The 20695-nt window shown below is 56.6% G+C and overlaps 1 protein-coding gene and 1 long non-coding RNA gene across 3 annotated transcripts; both read right to left on the bottom strand.

Moving 5' to 3' along the window:
* Nucleotides 1-850: 850 nt before the first annotated feature.
* LOC120981799 lies at nt 851-2005 on the bottom strand. Of its 2 annotated transcripts, none has more exons than XR_005774754.1 (2): nt 1830-2005; nt 851-1244 (listed from the first exon to the last, which is right to left on the bottom strand). It is a non-coding gene; the product is annotated as an uncharacterized LOC120981799 (long non-coding RNA). The 2 variants fall into 2 exon arrangements; XR_005774755.1 differs by having other exon boundaries at nt 851-1178.
* A 16-nt stretch (nt 2006-2021) lies between these two features.
* Nucleotides 2022-20490, bottom strand: SYT11 (synaptotagmin 11). The gene is made up of 4 exons (XM_040411530.1): nt 20297-20490; nt 5235-6020; nt 5000-5120; nt 2022-4477 (listed from the first exon to the last, which is right to left on the bottom strand). Exons 2-4 carry the CDS (start codon nt 5880-5882, stop codon nt 4167-4169), a joined length of 1080 nt encoding a protein of 359 aa, XP_040267464.1. The 5' UTR covers nt 5883-6020; nt 20297-20490; the 3' UTR covers nt 2022-4166.
* Nucleotides 20491-20695: the final 205 nt, after the last annotated feature.

The following is a 20695-nucleotide window of genomic DNA, read 5'->3' as shown; positions in this document are numbered from 1 at the left end:
CGAGCCTTGTCGGAGATTACCGGTCCTAATGATCATGTGGATCACAGGGCTCTGAGCCAAAACATCTGCTGTAGGGGCCCCGGGACCACAGAGCAACTAGACCAGCAGCTCCAGTGTAGAACAGATTATAGAATGCAAGCCTAGTGATTACATGGGGGATCTGAGCCTAATTACAGAATAAGGAGAAACCAGAGCCTTCTACATGGGGGATCAGAGCCTAATCATAGAGTGCGGGGATCTGGGCCTAATCATAGAGTGCGGGGATCAGAGCCGTCTACATGGGGGATCAGAGCCTAATCATAGAGTACAGGGATCAGGGCCTAATCATAGAGTACGGGGATCAGGGCCTAAACATAGAGTGTGGGGATCAGGGCCTAATCATAGAGTACGGGGATCAGGGCCTAATCATAGAGTGCGGGGATCAGGGCCTAATCATAGAGTGCGGGGATCAGGGCATTCTACATGGGGGATCAGGGCCTAATCATAGAGTACGGGGATCAGGGCCTAAGCATAGAGTACGGGGATCTGGGCCTAATCATAGAGTGCGGGGATCAGAGCCGTCTACATGGGGGATCAGAGCCTAATCATAGAGTACGGGGATCAGGGCCTAATCATAGAGTACGGGGATCAGGGCCTAATCATAGAGTGTGGGGATCAGAGCCTAATCATAGAGTACGGGGATCAGGGCCTAATCATAGAGTGCGGGGATCAGAGCCGTCTACATGGGGGATCAGGGCCTAATCATAGAGTACGGGGATCAGAGCCGTCTACATGAGGGATCAGAGCCTAATCATAGAGTGCGGGGATCAGAGCATTCTACATGGGGGATCAGGGCCTAATCATAGAGTGCGGGGATCAGAGCCTTCTACATGGGGGATCAGGGCCTAATCATAGAGTACGGGGATCAGAGCCGTCTACATGGGGGATCAGGGCCTAATCATAGAGTACGGGGATCAGAGCCGTCTACATGGGGGATCAGAGCCTAATCATAGAGTGCGGGGATCAGAGCCGTCTACATGGGGGATCAGGGCCTAATCATAGAGTGCGGGGATCAGAGCCTTCTACATGGAGGATCATGGCCTAATCATAGAGTGCGGGGATCAGAGCCGTCTACATGGGGGATCAGGGCCTAATCATAGAGTGCGGGGATCAGAGCCTTCTACATGGGGGATCAGAGCCTTCTACATGGGGGATCAGAGCCTTCTACATGGGGGATCAGAGCCTTCTACATGGGGGATCAGGGCCTTCTACATGGGGGATCAGGGCCTTCTACATGGGGGATCAGGGCCTTCTACATGGGGGATCAGGGCCTTCTACATGGGGGATCAGGGCCTTCTACATGGGGGATCAGGGCCTTCTACATGGGGGATCAGGGCCTTCTACATGGGGGATCAGGGCCTTCTACATGGGGGATCAGGGCCTAATCATAGAGTACGGGGATCAGGGCCTAATCATAGAGTACGGGGATCAGGGCCGTCTACATGGGGGATCAGAGCCTTCTACATGGGGGATCAGAGCCTTCTACATGGGGGATCAGGGCCTTCTACATGGGGGATCAGGGCCTTCTACATGGGGGATCAGGGCCTTCTACATGGGGGATCAGGGCCTTCTACATGGGGGATCAGGGCCTTCTACATGGGGGATCAGGGCCTTCTACATGGGGGATCAGGGCCTTCTACATGGGGGATCAGGGCCTAATCATAGAGTACGGGGATCAGGGCCTAATCATAGAGTACAGGGATCAGGGCCTAATCATAGAGTACGGGGATCAGGGCCTAATCATAGAGTACGGGGATCAGGGCCTAATCATAGAGTACGGGGATCAGGACCTAATCATAGAGTACGGGGATCAGGGCCTAATCATAGAGTACGGGGATCAGGGCCTAATCATAGAGTACGGGGATCAGAGCCTAATCATAGAGTACGGGGATCAGAGCCTAATCATAGAGTGCGGGGATCAGAGCCGTCTACATGGGGGATCAGGGCCTAATCACAGAGTGCGGGGATCAGAGCCTAATCAATCATAGAGTGCAGGGATCAGAGCCTTCTACATGGGGGATCAGGGCCTAATCATAGAGTACGGGGATCAGGGCCTAATCATAGAGTACAGGGATCAGGGCCTAATCATAGAGTACGGGGATCAGGGCCTAATCATAGAGTACGGGGATCAGGGCCTAATCATAGAGTACGGGGATCAGGGCCTAATCATAGAGTACGGGGATCAGGGCCTAATCATAGAGTACGGGGATCAGGGCCTAATCATAGAGTACGGGGATCAGGGCCTAATCATAGAGTACGGGGATCAGGGCCTAATCATAGAGTACGGGGATCAGGGCCTAATCATAGAGTGCGGGGATCAGGGCCTAATCATAGAGTGCGGGGATCAGGGCCTAATCATAGAGTACGGGGATCAGGGCCTAATCATAGAGTACGGGGATCAGGGCCTAATCATAGAGTGCGGGGATCAGGGCCTAATCATAGAGTGCGGGGATCAGGGCCTAATCATAGAGTACGGGGATCAGGGCCTAATCATAGAGTACGGGGATCAGGGCCTAATCATAGAGTACGGGGATCAGGGCCTAATCATAGAGTGCGGGGATCAGGGCCTAATCATAGAGTGCGGGGATCAGGGCCTAATCATAGAGTACGGGGATCAGGGCCTAATCATAGAGTGCGGGGATCAGGGCCTAATCATAGAGTGCGGGGATCAGGGCCTAATCATAGAGTGCGGGGATCAGGGCCTAATCATAGAGTGCGGGGATCAGGGCCTAATCATAGAGTACGGGGATCAGGGCCTAATCATAGAGTGCGGGGATCAGGGCCTAATCATAGAGTGCGGGGATCAGGGCCTAATCATAGAGTGCGGGGATCAGGGCCTAATCATAGAGTGCGGGGATCAGGGCCTAATAACATAGTACAGAGGCATCAGAGACCTGAGCCTTGTGGTATGGAGTCATTAGAGGTTATAGACGGGACAATACATGAATATTTCATGTGCTGAGCAGTGAGTGGATTCTCAGTGGATGCAGATTGCATATGGGACCAGGACTAACTTCAGGACTGAAGAGCAGTCACACAACAATCTCAGTGTGATGGAGTGACCAGGACCATAAGAGTCAGGCGTTGAGTGAGACTGAGGCACCCATGGGGTCTGGTACCCTGAGGCAGGTGAGATGCAGATGAACAGGATCCATAGAAGATGAAAGCCAATATAAACCAACATGTTGATAGGTGAAGTCATGGGACTGGTGGCCCTGGTCTCCTTGCCGTACATACAGATAGGCTGAGCTGACCCTGCCATCTTTCTTATCTTGCCCAGTGGCAGGGTTCACCTTATACACCGGCTACTGATGCCATAAAACACTGATAATGTGCCATGACTTTTTGCCCGCAGGCTGCCTAGTTTCCTGCTCTGCTGCTCATGGGTCATGGGGGGGGGGGGAAGCCTGGTGTATATACAGCAGATATAGAGGCAAACAACGGGTTAACCGAGCTCTTCAGAAAGGCAGGGGTGAGAGCGACCACGTCCTGAGGTCCTGATCTCCCTGATGGCCGTGTCTGAGCACATGCTAACTATCTCCAACCTTACAACATCCAGAAAGAGGGCCGTCACCTGGGCTGGAATTGTGACCCAGGGTGTGGGAGAATTAAGCCCACTGCTTGGACACATCACAACATCTGCAGCTCACGTCACGTGACTCATGGAGCAGAAGACAATGGGTGGAGATGATCTACTCCACCAGAAAAACTCGACCACCAGACAAGACTGGCCATGTGCAACCACAAGGGACCCTCAGGACCAAGAGCTAGTAACATGGAACTGACATGCAGAGGGCTTCAAGAGAGACGGTGGAGACTCTGCCAGAAACATGCAAACAACGGGTTATACTCTGTATATAGGTTATTATAGCGAAGTGTTACCGTCTGGTTTAGTGCTTAGTATAGTGTCCTGCAAAACATCAGAAATGACTGCCTAAAAAAGTCTGAACTACCACTAAAACGAGGCCAACACCTTCAGCAGACCTACAGTACGGTATGAGACAGGTGCCGTGGTCTCTGAAGGGTTAAACAGGATAACACAAAAAATGAATATCTCCTGCCCATCTGATTCCGGAACGCTTCCATCACCAAGACCTGCGTTACCTCTTACACAAGACACCAAGCCGCTAGTACTCACTCAAGCTGTGCCACTTGGCGATCAGCTTGTAGGGGTTGTCACACACCTCCCGCCAGTGCTCAATGCCGTTAGCCGTTACACTGTGCGCCCCCAGGATGAGCCGCCCCACCGCCTGGTTCTTAGTGGTGCGATCAAAGTCGATCACAAGGAACTCAATGCTGATGTCCGGCAACAGGTCTATGGGAATGTCATAGATGAAGGACTCATTGAAGACTGGACTCAGGGTGCACTTTTTCACATGGGTCTTCTTCTTTGCAATTCGTTTTCGGCCATAATAGACATTCACTTTGACGTAAGGATCTGTGGAGGAGAATTAAAACTCACGTTAAACTGCCCGATGACCAGCAAGGTAGTCAGAAAGAGAACAGCTGTATGTTTACCTAGAGGTCGGGGAATGGTGGGAGAGGAGATCTACAGAGGCCAGGGAATGGTGGGAGAGAAGATCTACAGAGGCCAGAGAATGGTGGGAGAGGAGATCTACAGAGGCCAGAGAATGGTGGGAGAGGAGATCTACAGAGGCCAGGGAATGGTGGGAGAGGAGATCTACAGAGGCCAGGGAATGGTGGGAGAGGAGATCTATAGAGAACAGAGAATGGTCGGAGAGCAGATCTGTAGAGGCCAGAGGTTGATAAGAATACAAGATCTATAGAGGCCAGGGAATGGTGGGAGAGGAGAGCAAGTGAACAGAAGACGTATGAGAAGAGGAGGCCTATAGAGAGAAGAAGGGAGGTGTCGAATGGGCAGAGACTGGAGGACCGCTGGAGGCAGCCATGGTATGATGTGTAGAAAGTGAGGAGGTCACGGTGGATAAATAGCTGCTACCTGACAGTCCGGTGATGTCCACTCTCGGCAGGTGTTTTGCTTTCAGCACCACGACGGTCATTCTTTGTGCCACCGGCTGATAGGACAAGGACACCTGCAGCTCACCACGACTGACGCATTTCTGTGACAACAAGAAGAGCTGTTAGCACGTAGTCAGTGCACGCTCACCACTACACTCATCAGATGAACCAGCACACTCATCATCATACATGCCGCTGATAACAGAGGAAATCACCTGAATGTTCCTTCTCACAATGTCTCTGGTTATCTGCACTCGCCCGGTGCTGGGATCTACCCCCGACAGCGGGACCATCACCTCCCCGATGACATCATCTCGCGAGAAGCGGTCAAAGCTCAGCACTAGGAAGTGGAGCACCAAGTCCTGGAGTTGGCTGTACGGGATGCCATAGAAAGTGAAGGTCTCGTCAAACACGGGGTCCAGAGTCTTCCTCAGGACGCGGGTCTTCACCCGATGCTTCTTGTCCGGCAGGATGGTCATCTTCACGTAGGGGTCAGATCCGTGGGAGTGTTCATCCATCACTGGGAGGCCATGAGCCTCTTGTATGGTGACCACCAAGGCTTTCTTTGGAAAGTTGTAGTCCACAGAGATGGTGAGTGCCCCCAGCGTGGCCTCTTCGTCTGGGGATGATGGGGATGTAGTCTTGCTTCCGCTGGAGCTGGTGCTCGGACTCACTTCCTCCCCACAGTTGGGGTTGATGTGCAGCTGGTTGACGGCCGTGGCCAGGCCATTGGGACTTTTCTCAGAGCCCATCAGACCCGCCTCGGCCCCCTCGCCATCCATGGGCGGCTTGTCTCTGCGCACACGGAAAGTCTTTTTTTTGTTGCTGAGGGTCTCGGGGTAGATACTGATCCCCTTCAGCATGTGGATGAACTTGTACGGGGGGGTTCTTAAACTTCTTCTCTGCTCGGCTGTGACAGCAGCTCCAGAGAAAGACCGCCACCGAGACAGACACCACCAAGACCGCCGCTCCGACGAACCCCGCTGCGATCGGAGACATATCTGTAAGAAACAAGACCAGATTCACACGTGTAACACGCTACTGGACACCACAGCGAATCCACACCAAATGTGTCCCCTACGCGTGACGTCATACACCGCACACACCTGTCCCCTACGCGTGCCGTCATACACCGCACACACCTGTCCTCCACACGTGACGTCATACACCGCACACACCTGTCCCCCACACGTGACGTCACACACCTGTCCCCTACACGTGACGTCATACACCGCACACACCTGTCCCCTACACGTGACGTCATACACCGCACACACCTGTCCTCCACACGTGACGTCATACACCGCACACACCTGTCCCCTACACGTGACGTCATACACCGCACACACCTGTCCCCCACACGTGACGTCACACACCTGTCCCCCACACGTGACGTCATACACACACCTGTCCCCTACAAAGCACTCAGTGTGGTGACGTCACGCACCGCACACACCTGTCCCCTACACGTGACGACACACACACACCTGTCCCCCACACGTGACGTCACACACACACACACCTGTCCCCCACACGTGACGTCACACACACACCTGTCCCCCACACGTGACGTCACACACACACACACATCTGTCCCCCACACGTGACGTCACACACACACACACCTGTCCCCCACACGTGACGTCACACACACACACACCTGTCCCCTACACGTGACGTCACACACACACACACACCTGTCCCCCACACGTGACGTCACACACACACCTGTCCCCCACACGTGACGTCACACACACACACACCTGTCCCCCACACGTGACGTCACACACACCTGTCCCCCACACGTGACGTCACACACACACACACACACCTGTCCCCCACACGTGACGTCACACACACACACACACACCTGTCCCCCACACGTGACGTCACACACACACACACCTGTCCCCCACACGTGACGTCACACACACACACATACACACACCTGTCCCCCACATGTGACGTCACACACACACACACGTCCCCCACACGTGACGTCACACACACACACACACCTGTCCCCCACACGTGACGTCACACACACACACACCTGTCCCCCACACGTGACGTCACACACACCTGTCCCCCACACGTGACGTCACACACACACCTGTCCCCTACAAAGCACTCAGTGTGGTGACGTCACGCACCGCACACACCTGTCCCCCACACGTGACGTCATACACCGCACACACCTGTCCCCTACACGTGACGTCATACACCGCACACACCTGTCCTCTACACGTGACGTCATACACCGCACACACCTGTCCCCTACACGTGACGTCATACACCGCACACACCTGTCCTCCACACGTGACGTCATACACCGCACACACCTGTCCTCTACACGTGACGTCATACACCGCACACACCTGTCCTCCACACGTGACGTCATACACCGCACACACCTGTCCTCCACACGTGACGTCATACACCGCACACACCTGTCCCCCACACGTGACATCATACACCGCACACACCTGTCCTCCACACGTGACGTCATACACCGCACACACCTGTCCTCCACACGTGACGTCATACACACACCTGTCCCCTACAAAGCACTCAGTGTGGTGACGTCATGCACCGCACACACCTGTCCCCTACACGTGACGTCACACACACACCTGTCCCCTACACGTGACGTCACACACACACCTGTCCCCTACACGTGACGTCACACACCTGTCCCCCACACGTGACGTCACACACCTGTCCTCTACACGTGACGTCACACACACCTGTCCTCTACACGTGACATCACACACACCTGTCCCCCACACGTGACGTCACACACCTGTCCCCCACACGTGACGTCATACACACACCTGTCCCCTACAAAGCACTCAGTGTGGTGACGTCACGCACCGCACACACCTGTCCCCTACACGTGACGACACACACACACCTGTCCCCCACACGTGACGTCACACACACACACAACTGTCCCCCACACGTGACGTCACACACACACCTGTCCCCCACACGTGACGTCACACACACACATCTGTCCCCCACACGTGACGTCACACACACACACACCTGTCCCCCACACGTGACGTCACACACACACACCTGTCCCCCCACACGTGACGTCACACACACACATACACACACCTGTCCCCCACATGTGACGTCACACACACATACACACACCTGTCCCCCACACGTGACGTCATACACACACCTGTCCCCTACAAAGCACTCAGTGTGGTGACGTCACGCACCTGTCCCCCACACGTGACGTCATACACACACACACACACCTGTCCCCCACACGTGACGTCATACACACACCTCTCCCCTACAAAGCACTCAGTGTGGTGACGTCACGCACCGCACACACCTGTCCCCTACACGTGACGTCACACACACACACACCTGTCCCCCACACGTGACGTCACACACACACACACCTGTCCCCCACACGTGACGTCACACACACACACCTGTCCCCCACACGTGACGTCACACACACACACACCTGTCCCCCACACGTGACGTCACACACACACACACACCTGTCCCCCACACGTGACGTCACACACACACACACACACACCTGTCCCCCACACCTGTCCCCCACACGTGACGTCACACACACCTGTCCCCCACACGTGACGTCACACACACCTGTCCTCTACACGTGACGTCATACACCGCACACACCTGTCCTCTACACGTGACGTCATACACCGCACACACCTGTCCTCCACACGTGACGTCATACACCGCACACACCTGTCCCCTACACGTGACGTCATACACCGCACACACCTGTCCTCCACACGTGACGTCATACACCGCACACACCTGTCCTCCACACGTGACGTCATACACCGCACACACCTGTCCTCCACACGTGACGTCATACACCGCACACACCTGTCCTCCACACGTGACGTCATACACCGCACACACCTGTCCTCCACACGTGACGTCATACACCGCACACACCTGTCCTCCACACGTGACGTCATACACCGCACACACCTGTCCTCTACACGTGACGTCATACACCGCACACACCTGTCCCCTACACGTGACGTCATACACCGCACACACCTGTCCTCTACACGTGACGTCATACACCGCACACACCTGTCCTCTACACGTGACGTCATACACCGCACACACCTGTCCCCTACACGTGACGTCATACACCGCACACACCTGTCCTCCACACGTGACGTCATACACCGCACACACCTGTCCTCCACACGTGACGTCATACACCGCACACACCTGTCCTCCACACGTGACGTCATACACCGCACACACCTGTCCTCCACACGTGACGTCATACACACACCTGTCCCCTACAAAGCACTCAGTGTGGTGACGTCACGCACCGCACACACCTGTCCCCTACACGTGACGTCACGCACACACCTGTCCCCTACACGTGACGTCACGCACACACCTGTCCCCTACACGTGACGTCACACACCTGTCCCCCACACGTGACGTCACACACCTGTCCCCCACACGTGACGTCACACACCTGTCCCCCACACGTGACGTCACACACCTGTCCCCCACACGTGACGTCACACACCTGTCCCCCACACGTGACGTCACACACCTGTCCCCCACACGTGACGTCACACACCTGTCCCCCACACGTGACGTCACACACCTGTCCCCCACACGTGACGTCACACACCTGTCCCCCACACGTGACGTCATACACACACCTGTCCCCTACAAAGCACTCAGTGTGGTGACGTCACGCACCGCACACACCTGAACCCTACACGTGACGACACACACACACCTGTCCCCCACACGTGACGTCACACACACACACACTTGTCCCCCACACGTGACGTCACACACACACCTGTCCCCCACACGTGACGTCACACACACACACACATCTGTCCCCCACACGTGACGTCACACACACACACACACGTCCCCCACACGTGACGTCACACACACACACACACCTGTCCCCTACACGTGACGTCACACACACACACCTGTCCCCCACACGTGACGTCACACACACACACACCTGTCCCCCACACGTGACGTCACACACACACACCTGTCCCCCACACGTGACGTCACACACACCTGTCCCCCACACGTGACGTCACACACACACACACACCCGTTCCCCCACACGTGACGTCACACACACACCTGTCCCCCACACGTGACGTCACACACACACACCTGTCCCCCACACGTGACGTCACACACACACCTGTCCCCCACACGTGACGTCACACACACACATACACACACCTGTCCCCCACATGTGACGTCACACACACACACCTACCTGTCCCCCACACGTGACGTCACACACACACACCTGTCCCCCACACGTGACGTCACACACACACACACACCTGTCCCCCACACGTGACGTCACACACACACACCTGTCCCCCACACGTGACGTCACACACACCTGTCCCCCACACGTGACGTCACACACACACCTGTCCCCTACAAAGCACTCAGTGTGGTGACGTCACGCACCGCACACACCTGTCCCCCACACGTGACGTCACACACACACACACACACACACACACCTGTCCCCCACACGTGACGTCACACACACACACACCTGTCCCCCACACGTGACGTCACACACACACACACACACACCTGTCCCCCACACGTGACATCACACACACACACACACCTGTCCCCCACACGTGACGTCACACACACCTGTCCCCCACACGTGACGTCATACACACACACACCTGTCCCCCACACGTGACGTCACACACACCTGTCCCCCACAAGTAACGTCACACACACACACCTGTCCCCCACACGTGACGTCACACACACACCTGTCCACCACACGTGACGTCACACACACCTGTCCTCTACACGTGACATCACACACCTGTCCCCCACACGTGACGTCACACACCTGTCCCCCACACGTGACGTCATACACACACCTGTCCCCTACAAAGCACTCAGTGTGGTGACGTCACGCACCGCACACACCTGTCCCCTACACGTGACGACACACACACACCTGTCCCCCACACGTGACGTCACACACACCTGTCCCCCACACGTGACGTCACACACACACCTGTCCCCCACACGTGACGTCACACACACACACACATCTGTCCCCCACACGTGACGTCACACACACACACACCTGTCCCCCACACGTGACGTCACACACACACACACCTGTCCCCTACACGTGACGTCACACACACACACACCTGTCCCCCACACGTGACGTCACACACACACCTGTCCCCCACACGTGACGTCACACACACACACACCTGTCCCCCACACGTGACGTCACACACACCTGTCCCCCACACGTGACGTCACACACACACACCTGTCCCCCACACGTGACGTCACACACACACCTGTCCCCCACACGTGACGTCACACACACACCTGTCCCCCACACGTGACGTCACACACACACACACCTGTCCCCCACACGTGACGTCACACACACACACATACACACACCTGTCCCCCACATGTGACGTCACACACACACACACCTGTCCCCCACACGTGACGTCACACACACACACACACCTGTCCCCCACACGTGACGTCACACACACACACCTGTCCCCCACACGTGACGTCACACACACCTGTCCCCCACACGTGACGTCACACACACACCTGTCCCCTACAAAGCACTCAGTGTGGTGACGTCACGCACCGCACACACCTGTCCCCCACACGTGACGTCACACACACACACACCTGTCCCCCACACGTGACGTCACACACACACACACACCTGTCCCCCACACGTGACGTCACACACACCTGTCCCCCACACGTGACGTCACACACACCTGTCCCCCACACGTGACGTCATACACACACACCTGTCCCCCACACGTGACGTCATACACACACACACCTGTCCCCCACACGTGACGTCACACACACCTGTCCCCCACACGTAACGTCACACACACACCTGTCCCCCACACGTGACGTCACACACACCTGTCCTCTACACGTGACGTCACACACACCTGTCCTCTACACGTGACGTCACACACACCTGTCCTCTACACGTGACATCACACACCTGTCCCCCACACGTGACGTCACACACCTGTCCCCCACACGTGACGTCACACACACCTGTCCCCCACACGTGACGTCATACACACACACACCTGTCCCCCACACGTGACGTCATACACACACCTGTCCCCTACAAAGCACTCAGTGTGGTGACGTCACGCACCGCACACACCTGTCCCCCACACGTGACGTCACACACACCTGTCCCCCACACGTGACGTCACACACACCTGTCCCCCACACGTGACGTCATACACACACACACCTGTCCCCCACACGTGACGTCACACACACACACACACACCTGTCCCCCACACGTGACGTCACACACACACACACCTGTCCCCCACACGTGACGTCACACACATACACACACCTGTCCCCCACACGTGACGTCATACACACACACACCTGTCCCCTACAAAGCACTCAGTGTGGTGACATCACGCACCGCACACACCTGTCCCCCACACGTGACGTCACACACCTGTCCCCCACACGTGACGTCACACACACATACACACACCTGTCCCCCACACGTGACGTCACACACACACACCTGTCCCCCACACGTGACGTCACACACACACCTGTCCCCTACAAAGCACTCAGTGTGGTGACGTCACACACCTGTCCCCCACACGTGACATCACGCACACACACCTGTCCCCCACACGTGACATCACACACACCTGTCCCCCACACGTGACGTCACACACACCTGTCCCCCACACGTGACGTCACACACACACCTGTCCCCCACACGTGACGTCACACACACACCTGTCCCCCACACGTGACGTCACACACACACACACCTGTCCCCCACACGTGACGTCACACACACACCTGTCCCCCACACGTGACATCACACACACACCTGTCCCCCACACGTGACATCACACACACACCTGTCCCCCACACGTGACATCACACACACCTGTCCCCCACACGTGACGTCACACACACACCTGTCCCCCACACGTGACGTCACACACACACACCTGTCCCCCACACGTGACGTCATACACACATACACACACCTGTCCCCCACACGTGACGTCATACACACACCTGTCCCCTACAAAGCACTCAGTGTGGTGACGTCATACACCGCACACCTGTCCCCTACACGTGACGTCACACACACACACCTGTCCCCCACACGTGACGTCATACACACACCTGTCCCCTACAAAGCACTCAGTGTGGTGACGTCATACACACACACACCTGTCCCCCACACGTGACGTCATACACACACCTGTCCCCTACAAAGCACTCAGTGTGGTGACGTCATACACCGCACACACCTGTCCCCCCACACGTGACGTCATACACACACCTGTCCCCTACAAAGCACTCAGTGTGGTGACGTCATACACCGCACACCTGTCCCCCACACGTGACGTCATACACACACCTGTCCCCTACAAAGCACTCAGTGTGGTGACGTCACGCACCGCACACACCTGTCCCATACACGTGACGTCACACACACACACACCTGTCCCCCACACGTGACGTCACACACACACACACGTCCCCCACACGTGACGTCACACACACCTGTCCCCCACACGTGACGTCTCACACACACACACACACACACACCTGTCCCCCACACGTGACGTCTCACACACACCTGTCCCCCACACGTGACGTCACACACACCTGTCCCCCACACACACACACACCTGTCCCCCACACGTGACGTCACACACACACACACACCTGTCCCCCACATGTGACGTCACACACACACACACACATACACACACCTGTCCCCCACATGTGACGTCTCACACACACACACACACACACACACCTGTCCCCCACACGTGACGTCACACACACACACACCTGTCCCCCACACGTGACGTCACACACACACACACCTGTCCCCCACACGTGACGTCACACACACCTGTCCCCCACACGTGACGTCACACACACCTGTCCCCCACACGTGACGTCACACACACCTGTCCCCCACACGTGACGTCATACACACACATACCTGTCCCCTACAAAGCACTCAGTGTGGTGACGTCACGCACCGCACACACCTGTCCCCCACACGTGACGTCACACACACCTGTCCCCCACACGTGACGTCACACACACCTGTCCCCCACACGTGACGTCACACACACACACACCTGTCCCCCACACGTGACGTCACACACATACACACACCTGTCCCCCACACGTGACGTCATACACACACACACACCTGTCCCCTACAAAGCAATCAGTGTGGTGACGTCACGCACCGCACACACCTGTCCCCCACACGTGACGTCACACACACATACACACACCTGTCCCCCACACGTGACGTCACACACACACCTGTCCCCCACACGTGACGTCACACACATACACACACCTGTCCCCCACACGTGACGTCATACACACACACACCTGTCCCCTACAAAGCAATCAGTGTGGTGACGTCACGCACCGCACACACCTGTCCCCCACACGTGACGTCACACACCTGTCCCCCACACGTGACGTCACACACACATACACACACCTGTCCCCCACACGTGACGTCACACACACACACACACACACCTGTCCCCCACACGTGACGTCACACACACACCTGTCCCCCACACGTGACGTCACACACACACACCTGTCCCCCACACGTGACGTCACACACCTGTCCCCCACACGTGACGTCACACACACACACCTGTCCCCCACACGTGACGTCACACACACACACCTGTCCCCCACACGTGACGTCACACACACACACCTGTCCCCCACACGTGACGTCACACACACACACCTGTCCCCCACACGTGACGTCACACACACACCTGTCCCCTACAAAGCACTCAGTGTGGTGACGTCACACACCTGTCCCCCACACGTGACATCACGCACACACACCTGTCCCCCACACGTGACATCACACACACACACACACCTGTCCCCCACACACACACACCTGTCCCCCACACGTGACGTCACACACACACACCTGTCCCCCACACGTGACGTCACACACACACACACCTGTCCCCCACACGTGACGTCACACACACACACACACACACACCTGTCCCCCACACGTGACGTCACACACACACACACACCTGTCCCCCACACGTGACGTCACACACACACACACCTGTCCCCCACACGTGACGTCACACACCTGTCCCCCACACGTGACGTCACACACCTGTCCCCCACACGTGACGTCACACACACACACACCTGTCCCCCACACGTGACGTCACACACACACACCTGTCCCCCACACGTGACGTCACACACACACACACCTGTCCCCCACACGTGACGTCACACACACACCTGTCCCCCACACGTGACGTCACACACACACACCTGTCCCCCACACGTGACGTCACACACACACACCTGTCCCCCACACGTGACGTCACACACACCTGTCCCCCACACGTGACGTCACACACACCTGTCCCCCACACGTGACGTCACACACACACACGTGTCCCCCACACGTGACGTCACACACACACACCTGTCCCCCACACGTGACGTCATACACACATACACACAACTGTCCCCCACACGTGACGTCATACACACATACAAACAACTGTCCCCCACACGTGACGTCATACACACATACACACACCTGTCCCCCACACGTGACGTCATACACCGCACACACCTGTCCCCCACACGTGACGTCATACACACACCTGTCCCCTACAAAGCACTCAGTGTGGTGACGTCATACACCGCACACACCTGTCCCCCACACGTGACGTCACACACACACACACACCTGTCCCCCACACGTGACGTCATACACACACCTGTCCCCTACAAAGCACTCAGTGTGGTGACGTCATACACCGCACACCTGTCCCCCACACGTGACGTCATACACACACCTGTCCCCTACAAAGCACTCAGTGTGGTGACGTCATACACCGCACACACCTGTCCCCCACACGTGACGTCACACACACACACACACACACACCTGTCCCCCACACGTGACGTCATACACACACCTGTCCCCTACAAAGCACTCAGTGTGGTGACGTCATACACACACACACCTGTCCCCCACACGTGACGTCATACACACACCTGTCCCCTACAAAGCACTCAGTGTGGTGACGTCATACACCGCACACACCTGTCCCCCACACGTGACGTCACACACACACCTGTCCCCTACAAAGCACTCAGTGTGGTGACGTCATACACACACACACCTGTCCCCCACACGTGACGTCATACACACACCTGTCCCCTACAAAGCACTCAGTGTGGTGACGTCACACACACACACACACCTGTCCCCCACACGTGACGTCATACACACACCTGTCCCCTACAAAGCGCTCAGTGTGGTGACGTCATACACCTGTCCCCCACACGTGACGTCACACACACATACACACACCTGTCCCCCACACGTGACGTCATACACACACCTGTCCCCTACAAAGCGCTCAGTGTGGTGACGTCATACACCGCACACCTGTCCCCTACACGTGACGTCATACACACACCTGTCCCCTACAAAGCACTCAGTGTGGTGACGTCATACACACACACACCTGTCCCCCACACGTGACGTCATACACACACCTGTCCCCTACAAAGCGCTCAGTGTGGTGATGTCATACACCTGTCCCCCACACGTGACGTCACACACACATACACACACCTATCCCCCACACGTGACGTCATACACACACCTGTCCCCTACAAAGCACTCAGTGTGGTGACGTCATACACACACACACACCTGTCCCCCACACGTGACGTCATACACACACCTGTCCCCTACAAAGCGCTCAGTGTGGTGACGTCATACACCTGTCCCCCACACGTGACGTCACACACACATACACACACCTGTCCCCCACACGTGACGTCATACACACACCTGTCCCCTACAAAGCACTCAGTGTGGTGACGTCATACACCTGTCCCCCACACGTGACGTCACACACACATACACACACCTGTCCCCCACACGTGACGTCATACACACACCTGTCCCCTACAAAGCGCTCAGTGTGGTGACGTCATACACCGCACACCTGTCCCCTACACGTGACGTCACACACACACATACACACACCTGTCCCCCACACGTGACGTCATACACACACCTGTCCCCTACAAAGCGCTCAGTGTGGTGACGTCATACACCGCACACCTGTCCCCTACACGTGACGTCACACACACACATACACACACCTGTCCCCCACACGTGACGTCATACACACACCTGTCCCCTACAAAGCACTCAGTGTGGTGACGTCATACACCGCACACACCTGTCCCCCACACGTGACGTCACACACACACACACACACACCTGTCCCCCACACGTGACGTCATACACACACCTGTCCCCTACAAAGCACTCAGTGTGGTGACGTCATACACCTGTCCCCCACACGTGACGTCACACACATACACACCTGTCCCCCACACGTGACGTCATACACACACCTGTCCCCTACAAAGCGCTCAGTGTGGTGACGTCATACACCGCACACCTGTCCCCTACACGTGACGTCACACACACACATACACACACCTGTCCCCCACACGTGACGTCATACACACACCTGTCCCCTACAAAGCGCTCAGTGTGGTGACGTCATACACCGCACACCTGTCCCCTACACGTGACGTCACACACACACATACACACACCTGTCCCCCACACGTGACGTCATACACACACCTGTCCCCTACAAAGCACTCAGTGTGGTGATGTCATACACCTGTCCCCCACACGTGACGTCACACACACATACACACACCTGTCCCCCACACGTGACGTCATACACACACCTGTCCCCTACAAAGCGCTCAGTGTGGTGACGTCATACACCTGTCCCCCACACGTGACGTCACACACACATACACACACCTGTCCCCCACACGTGACGTCATACACACACCTGTCCCCTACAAAGCGCTCAGTGTGGTGATGTCATACACCTGTCCCCCACACGTGACGTCACACACACATACACACACCTGTCCCCCACACGTGACGTCATACACACACCTGTCCCCTACAAAGCGCTCAGTGTGGTGACGTCATACACCTGTCCCCCACACGTGACGTCACACACACATACACACACCTGTCCCCCACACGTGACGTCATACACACACCTGTCCCCTACAAAGCGCTCAGTGTGGTGACGTCATACACCGCACACACCTGTCCCCTACACGTGACGTCATACACCGCACACACCTGTCCCCCACACGTGACGTCATACACACACCTGTCCCCTACAAAGCACTCAGTGTGGTGACGTCATACACACACACACCTGTCCCCCACATGTGACGTCATACACACACCTGTCCCCTACAAAGCACTCAGTGTGGTGATGTCATACACCTGTCCCCCACACGTGACGTCACACACACATACACACACCTGTCCCCCACACGTGACGTCATACACACACCTGTCCCCTACAAAGCGCTCAGTGTGGTGACGTCATACACCTGTCCCCCACACGTGACGTCACACACACATACACACACATGTCCCCCACACGTGACGTCATACACACACCTGTCCCCTACAAAGCGCTCAGTGTGGTGATGTCATACACCTGTCCCCCACACGTGACGTCATACACACACCTGTCCCCTACAAAGCGCTCAGTGTGGTGACGTCATACACCTGTCCCCCACACGTGACGTCACACACACATACACACACCTGTCCCCCACACGTGACGTCATACACACACCTGTCCCCTACAAAGCGCTCAGTGTGGTGACGTCATACACCGCACACCTGTCCCCTACACGTGACGTCACACACACACATACACACACCTGTCCCCCACACGTGACGTCATACACACACCTGTCCCCTACAAAGCGCTCAGTGTGGTGACGTCATACACCTGTCCCCCACACGTGACGTCACACACACATACACACACATGTCCCCCACACGTGACGTCATACACACACCTGTCCCCTACAAAGCGCTCAGTGTGGTGACGTCATACACCTGTCCCCCACACGTGACGTCACACACACATACACACACCTGTCCCCCACACGTGACGTCATACACACACCTGTCCCCTACAAAGCGCTCAGTGTGGTGACGTCATACACCGCACACCTGTCCCCTACACGTGACGTCACACACACACATACACACACCTGTCCCCCACACGTGACGTCATACACACACCTGTCCCCTACAAAGCGCTCAGTGTGGTGACGTCATACACCGCACACCTGTCCCCTACACGTGACGTCACACACACACATACACACACCTGTCCCCCACACGTGACGTCATACACACACCTGTCCCCTACAAAGCGCTCAGTGTGGTGACGTCATACACCGCACACCTGTCCCCCACACGTGACGTCATACACACACCTGTCCCCTACAAAGCGCTCAGTGTGGTGACGTCATACACCGCACACCTGTCCCCCACACGTGACGTCATACACACACCTGTCCCCTACAAAGCACTCAGTGTGGTGACGTCATACACACACACACCTGTCCCCTACAAAGCGCTCAGTGTGGTGATGTCATACACCTGTCCCCCACACGTGACGTCACACACACATACACACACACCTGTCCCCCACACGTGACGTCATACACACACCTGTCCCCTACAAAGCGCTCAGTGTGGTGACGTCATACACCTGTCCCCCACACGTGACGTCACACACACATACACACACCTGTCCCCCACACGTGACGTCACACACATACCTGTCCCCCACACGTGACGTCATACACACACCTGTCCCCTACAAAGCGCTCAGTGTGGTGACGTCATACACCTGTCCCCCACACGTGACGTCACACACACATACACACACCTGTCCCCCACACGTGACGTCATACACACACCTGTCCCCTACAAAGCGCTCAGTGTGGTGACGTCATACACCGCACACACCTGTCCCCTACACGTGACGTCATACACCGCACACACCTGTCCCCCACACGTGACGTCATACACACACCTGTCCCCTACAAAGCGCTCAGTGTGGTGACGTCATACACCGCACACACCTGTCCCCCACACGTGACGTCATACACACACCTGTCCCCTACAAAGCGCTCAGTGTGGTGACGTCATGCTAAGGTCGGCGCTCAGGGGAGCCAGGCTGAGCAGCGGCCTCGGGCGGAGGCTTACCGAGGCTGGGCGCCAGGCTGGTGATCTCCGCCATGCTGTCCACCGTGCGCTGTGCAGAGAGGCCGCCGCCCCGCCTCTGGTCCTGATGAGGGCAGGCCACGCCCCGGCGGCGGAAAGAGCCGAACCACGCCCAGCAACCTCAACGAGACGAAGACTCCAGGTCCGAGCTATAAGGACGGAGCCACACCCCCGGAGTGTAACCCCGCCCAACATCCACACAAAAACAATGATTCCGGCCCCGCCCATCATCCGAAGCCCTACTGAGCGGCAGCCGGAAATAGCCGATAACAGCCACACCCCCCATCCAACCTCCGCCGTCATACTACAACACGGAGACTACAGCCCCGCCCACCACCCGAAGCCAGGCCACACCCAACTAACGAAAAAACCCGAACACGC

The sequence above is a fragment of the Bufo bufo genome, chromosome 11 (genome assembly GCF_905171765.1).
Source record: "Bufo bufo chromosome 11, aBufBuf1.1, whole genome shotgun sequence".
Lineage (NCBI taxonomy): Eukaryota > Metazoa > Chordata > Amphibia > Anura > Bufonidae > Bufo > Bufo bufo.
This window is presented reverse-complemented; position numbering and strand designations above follow the sequence as displayed.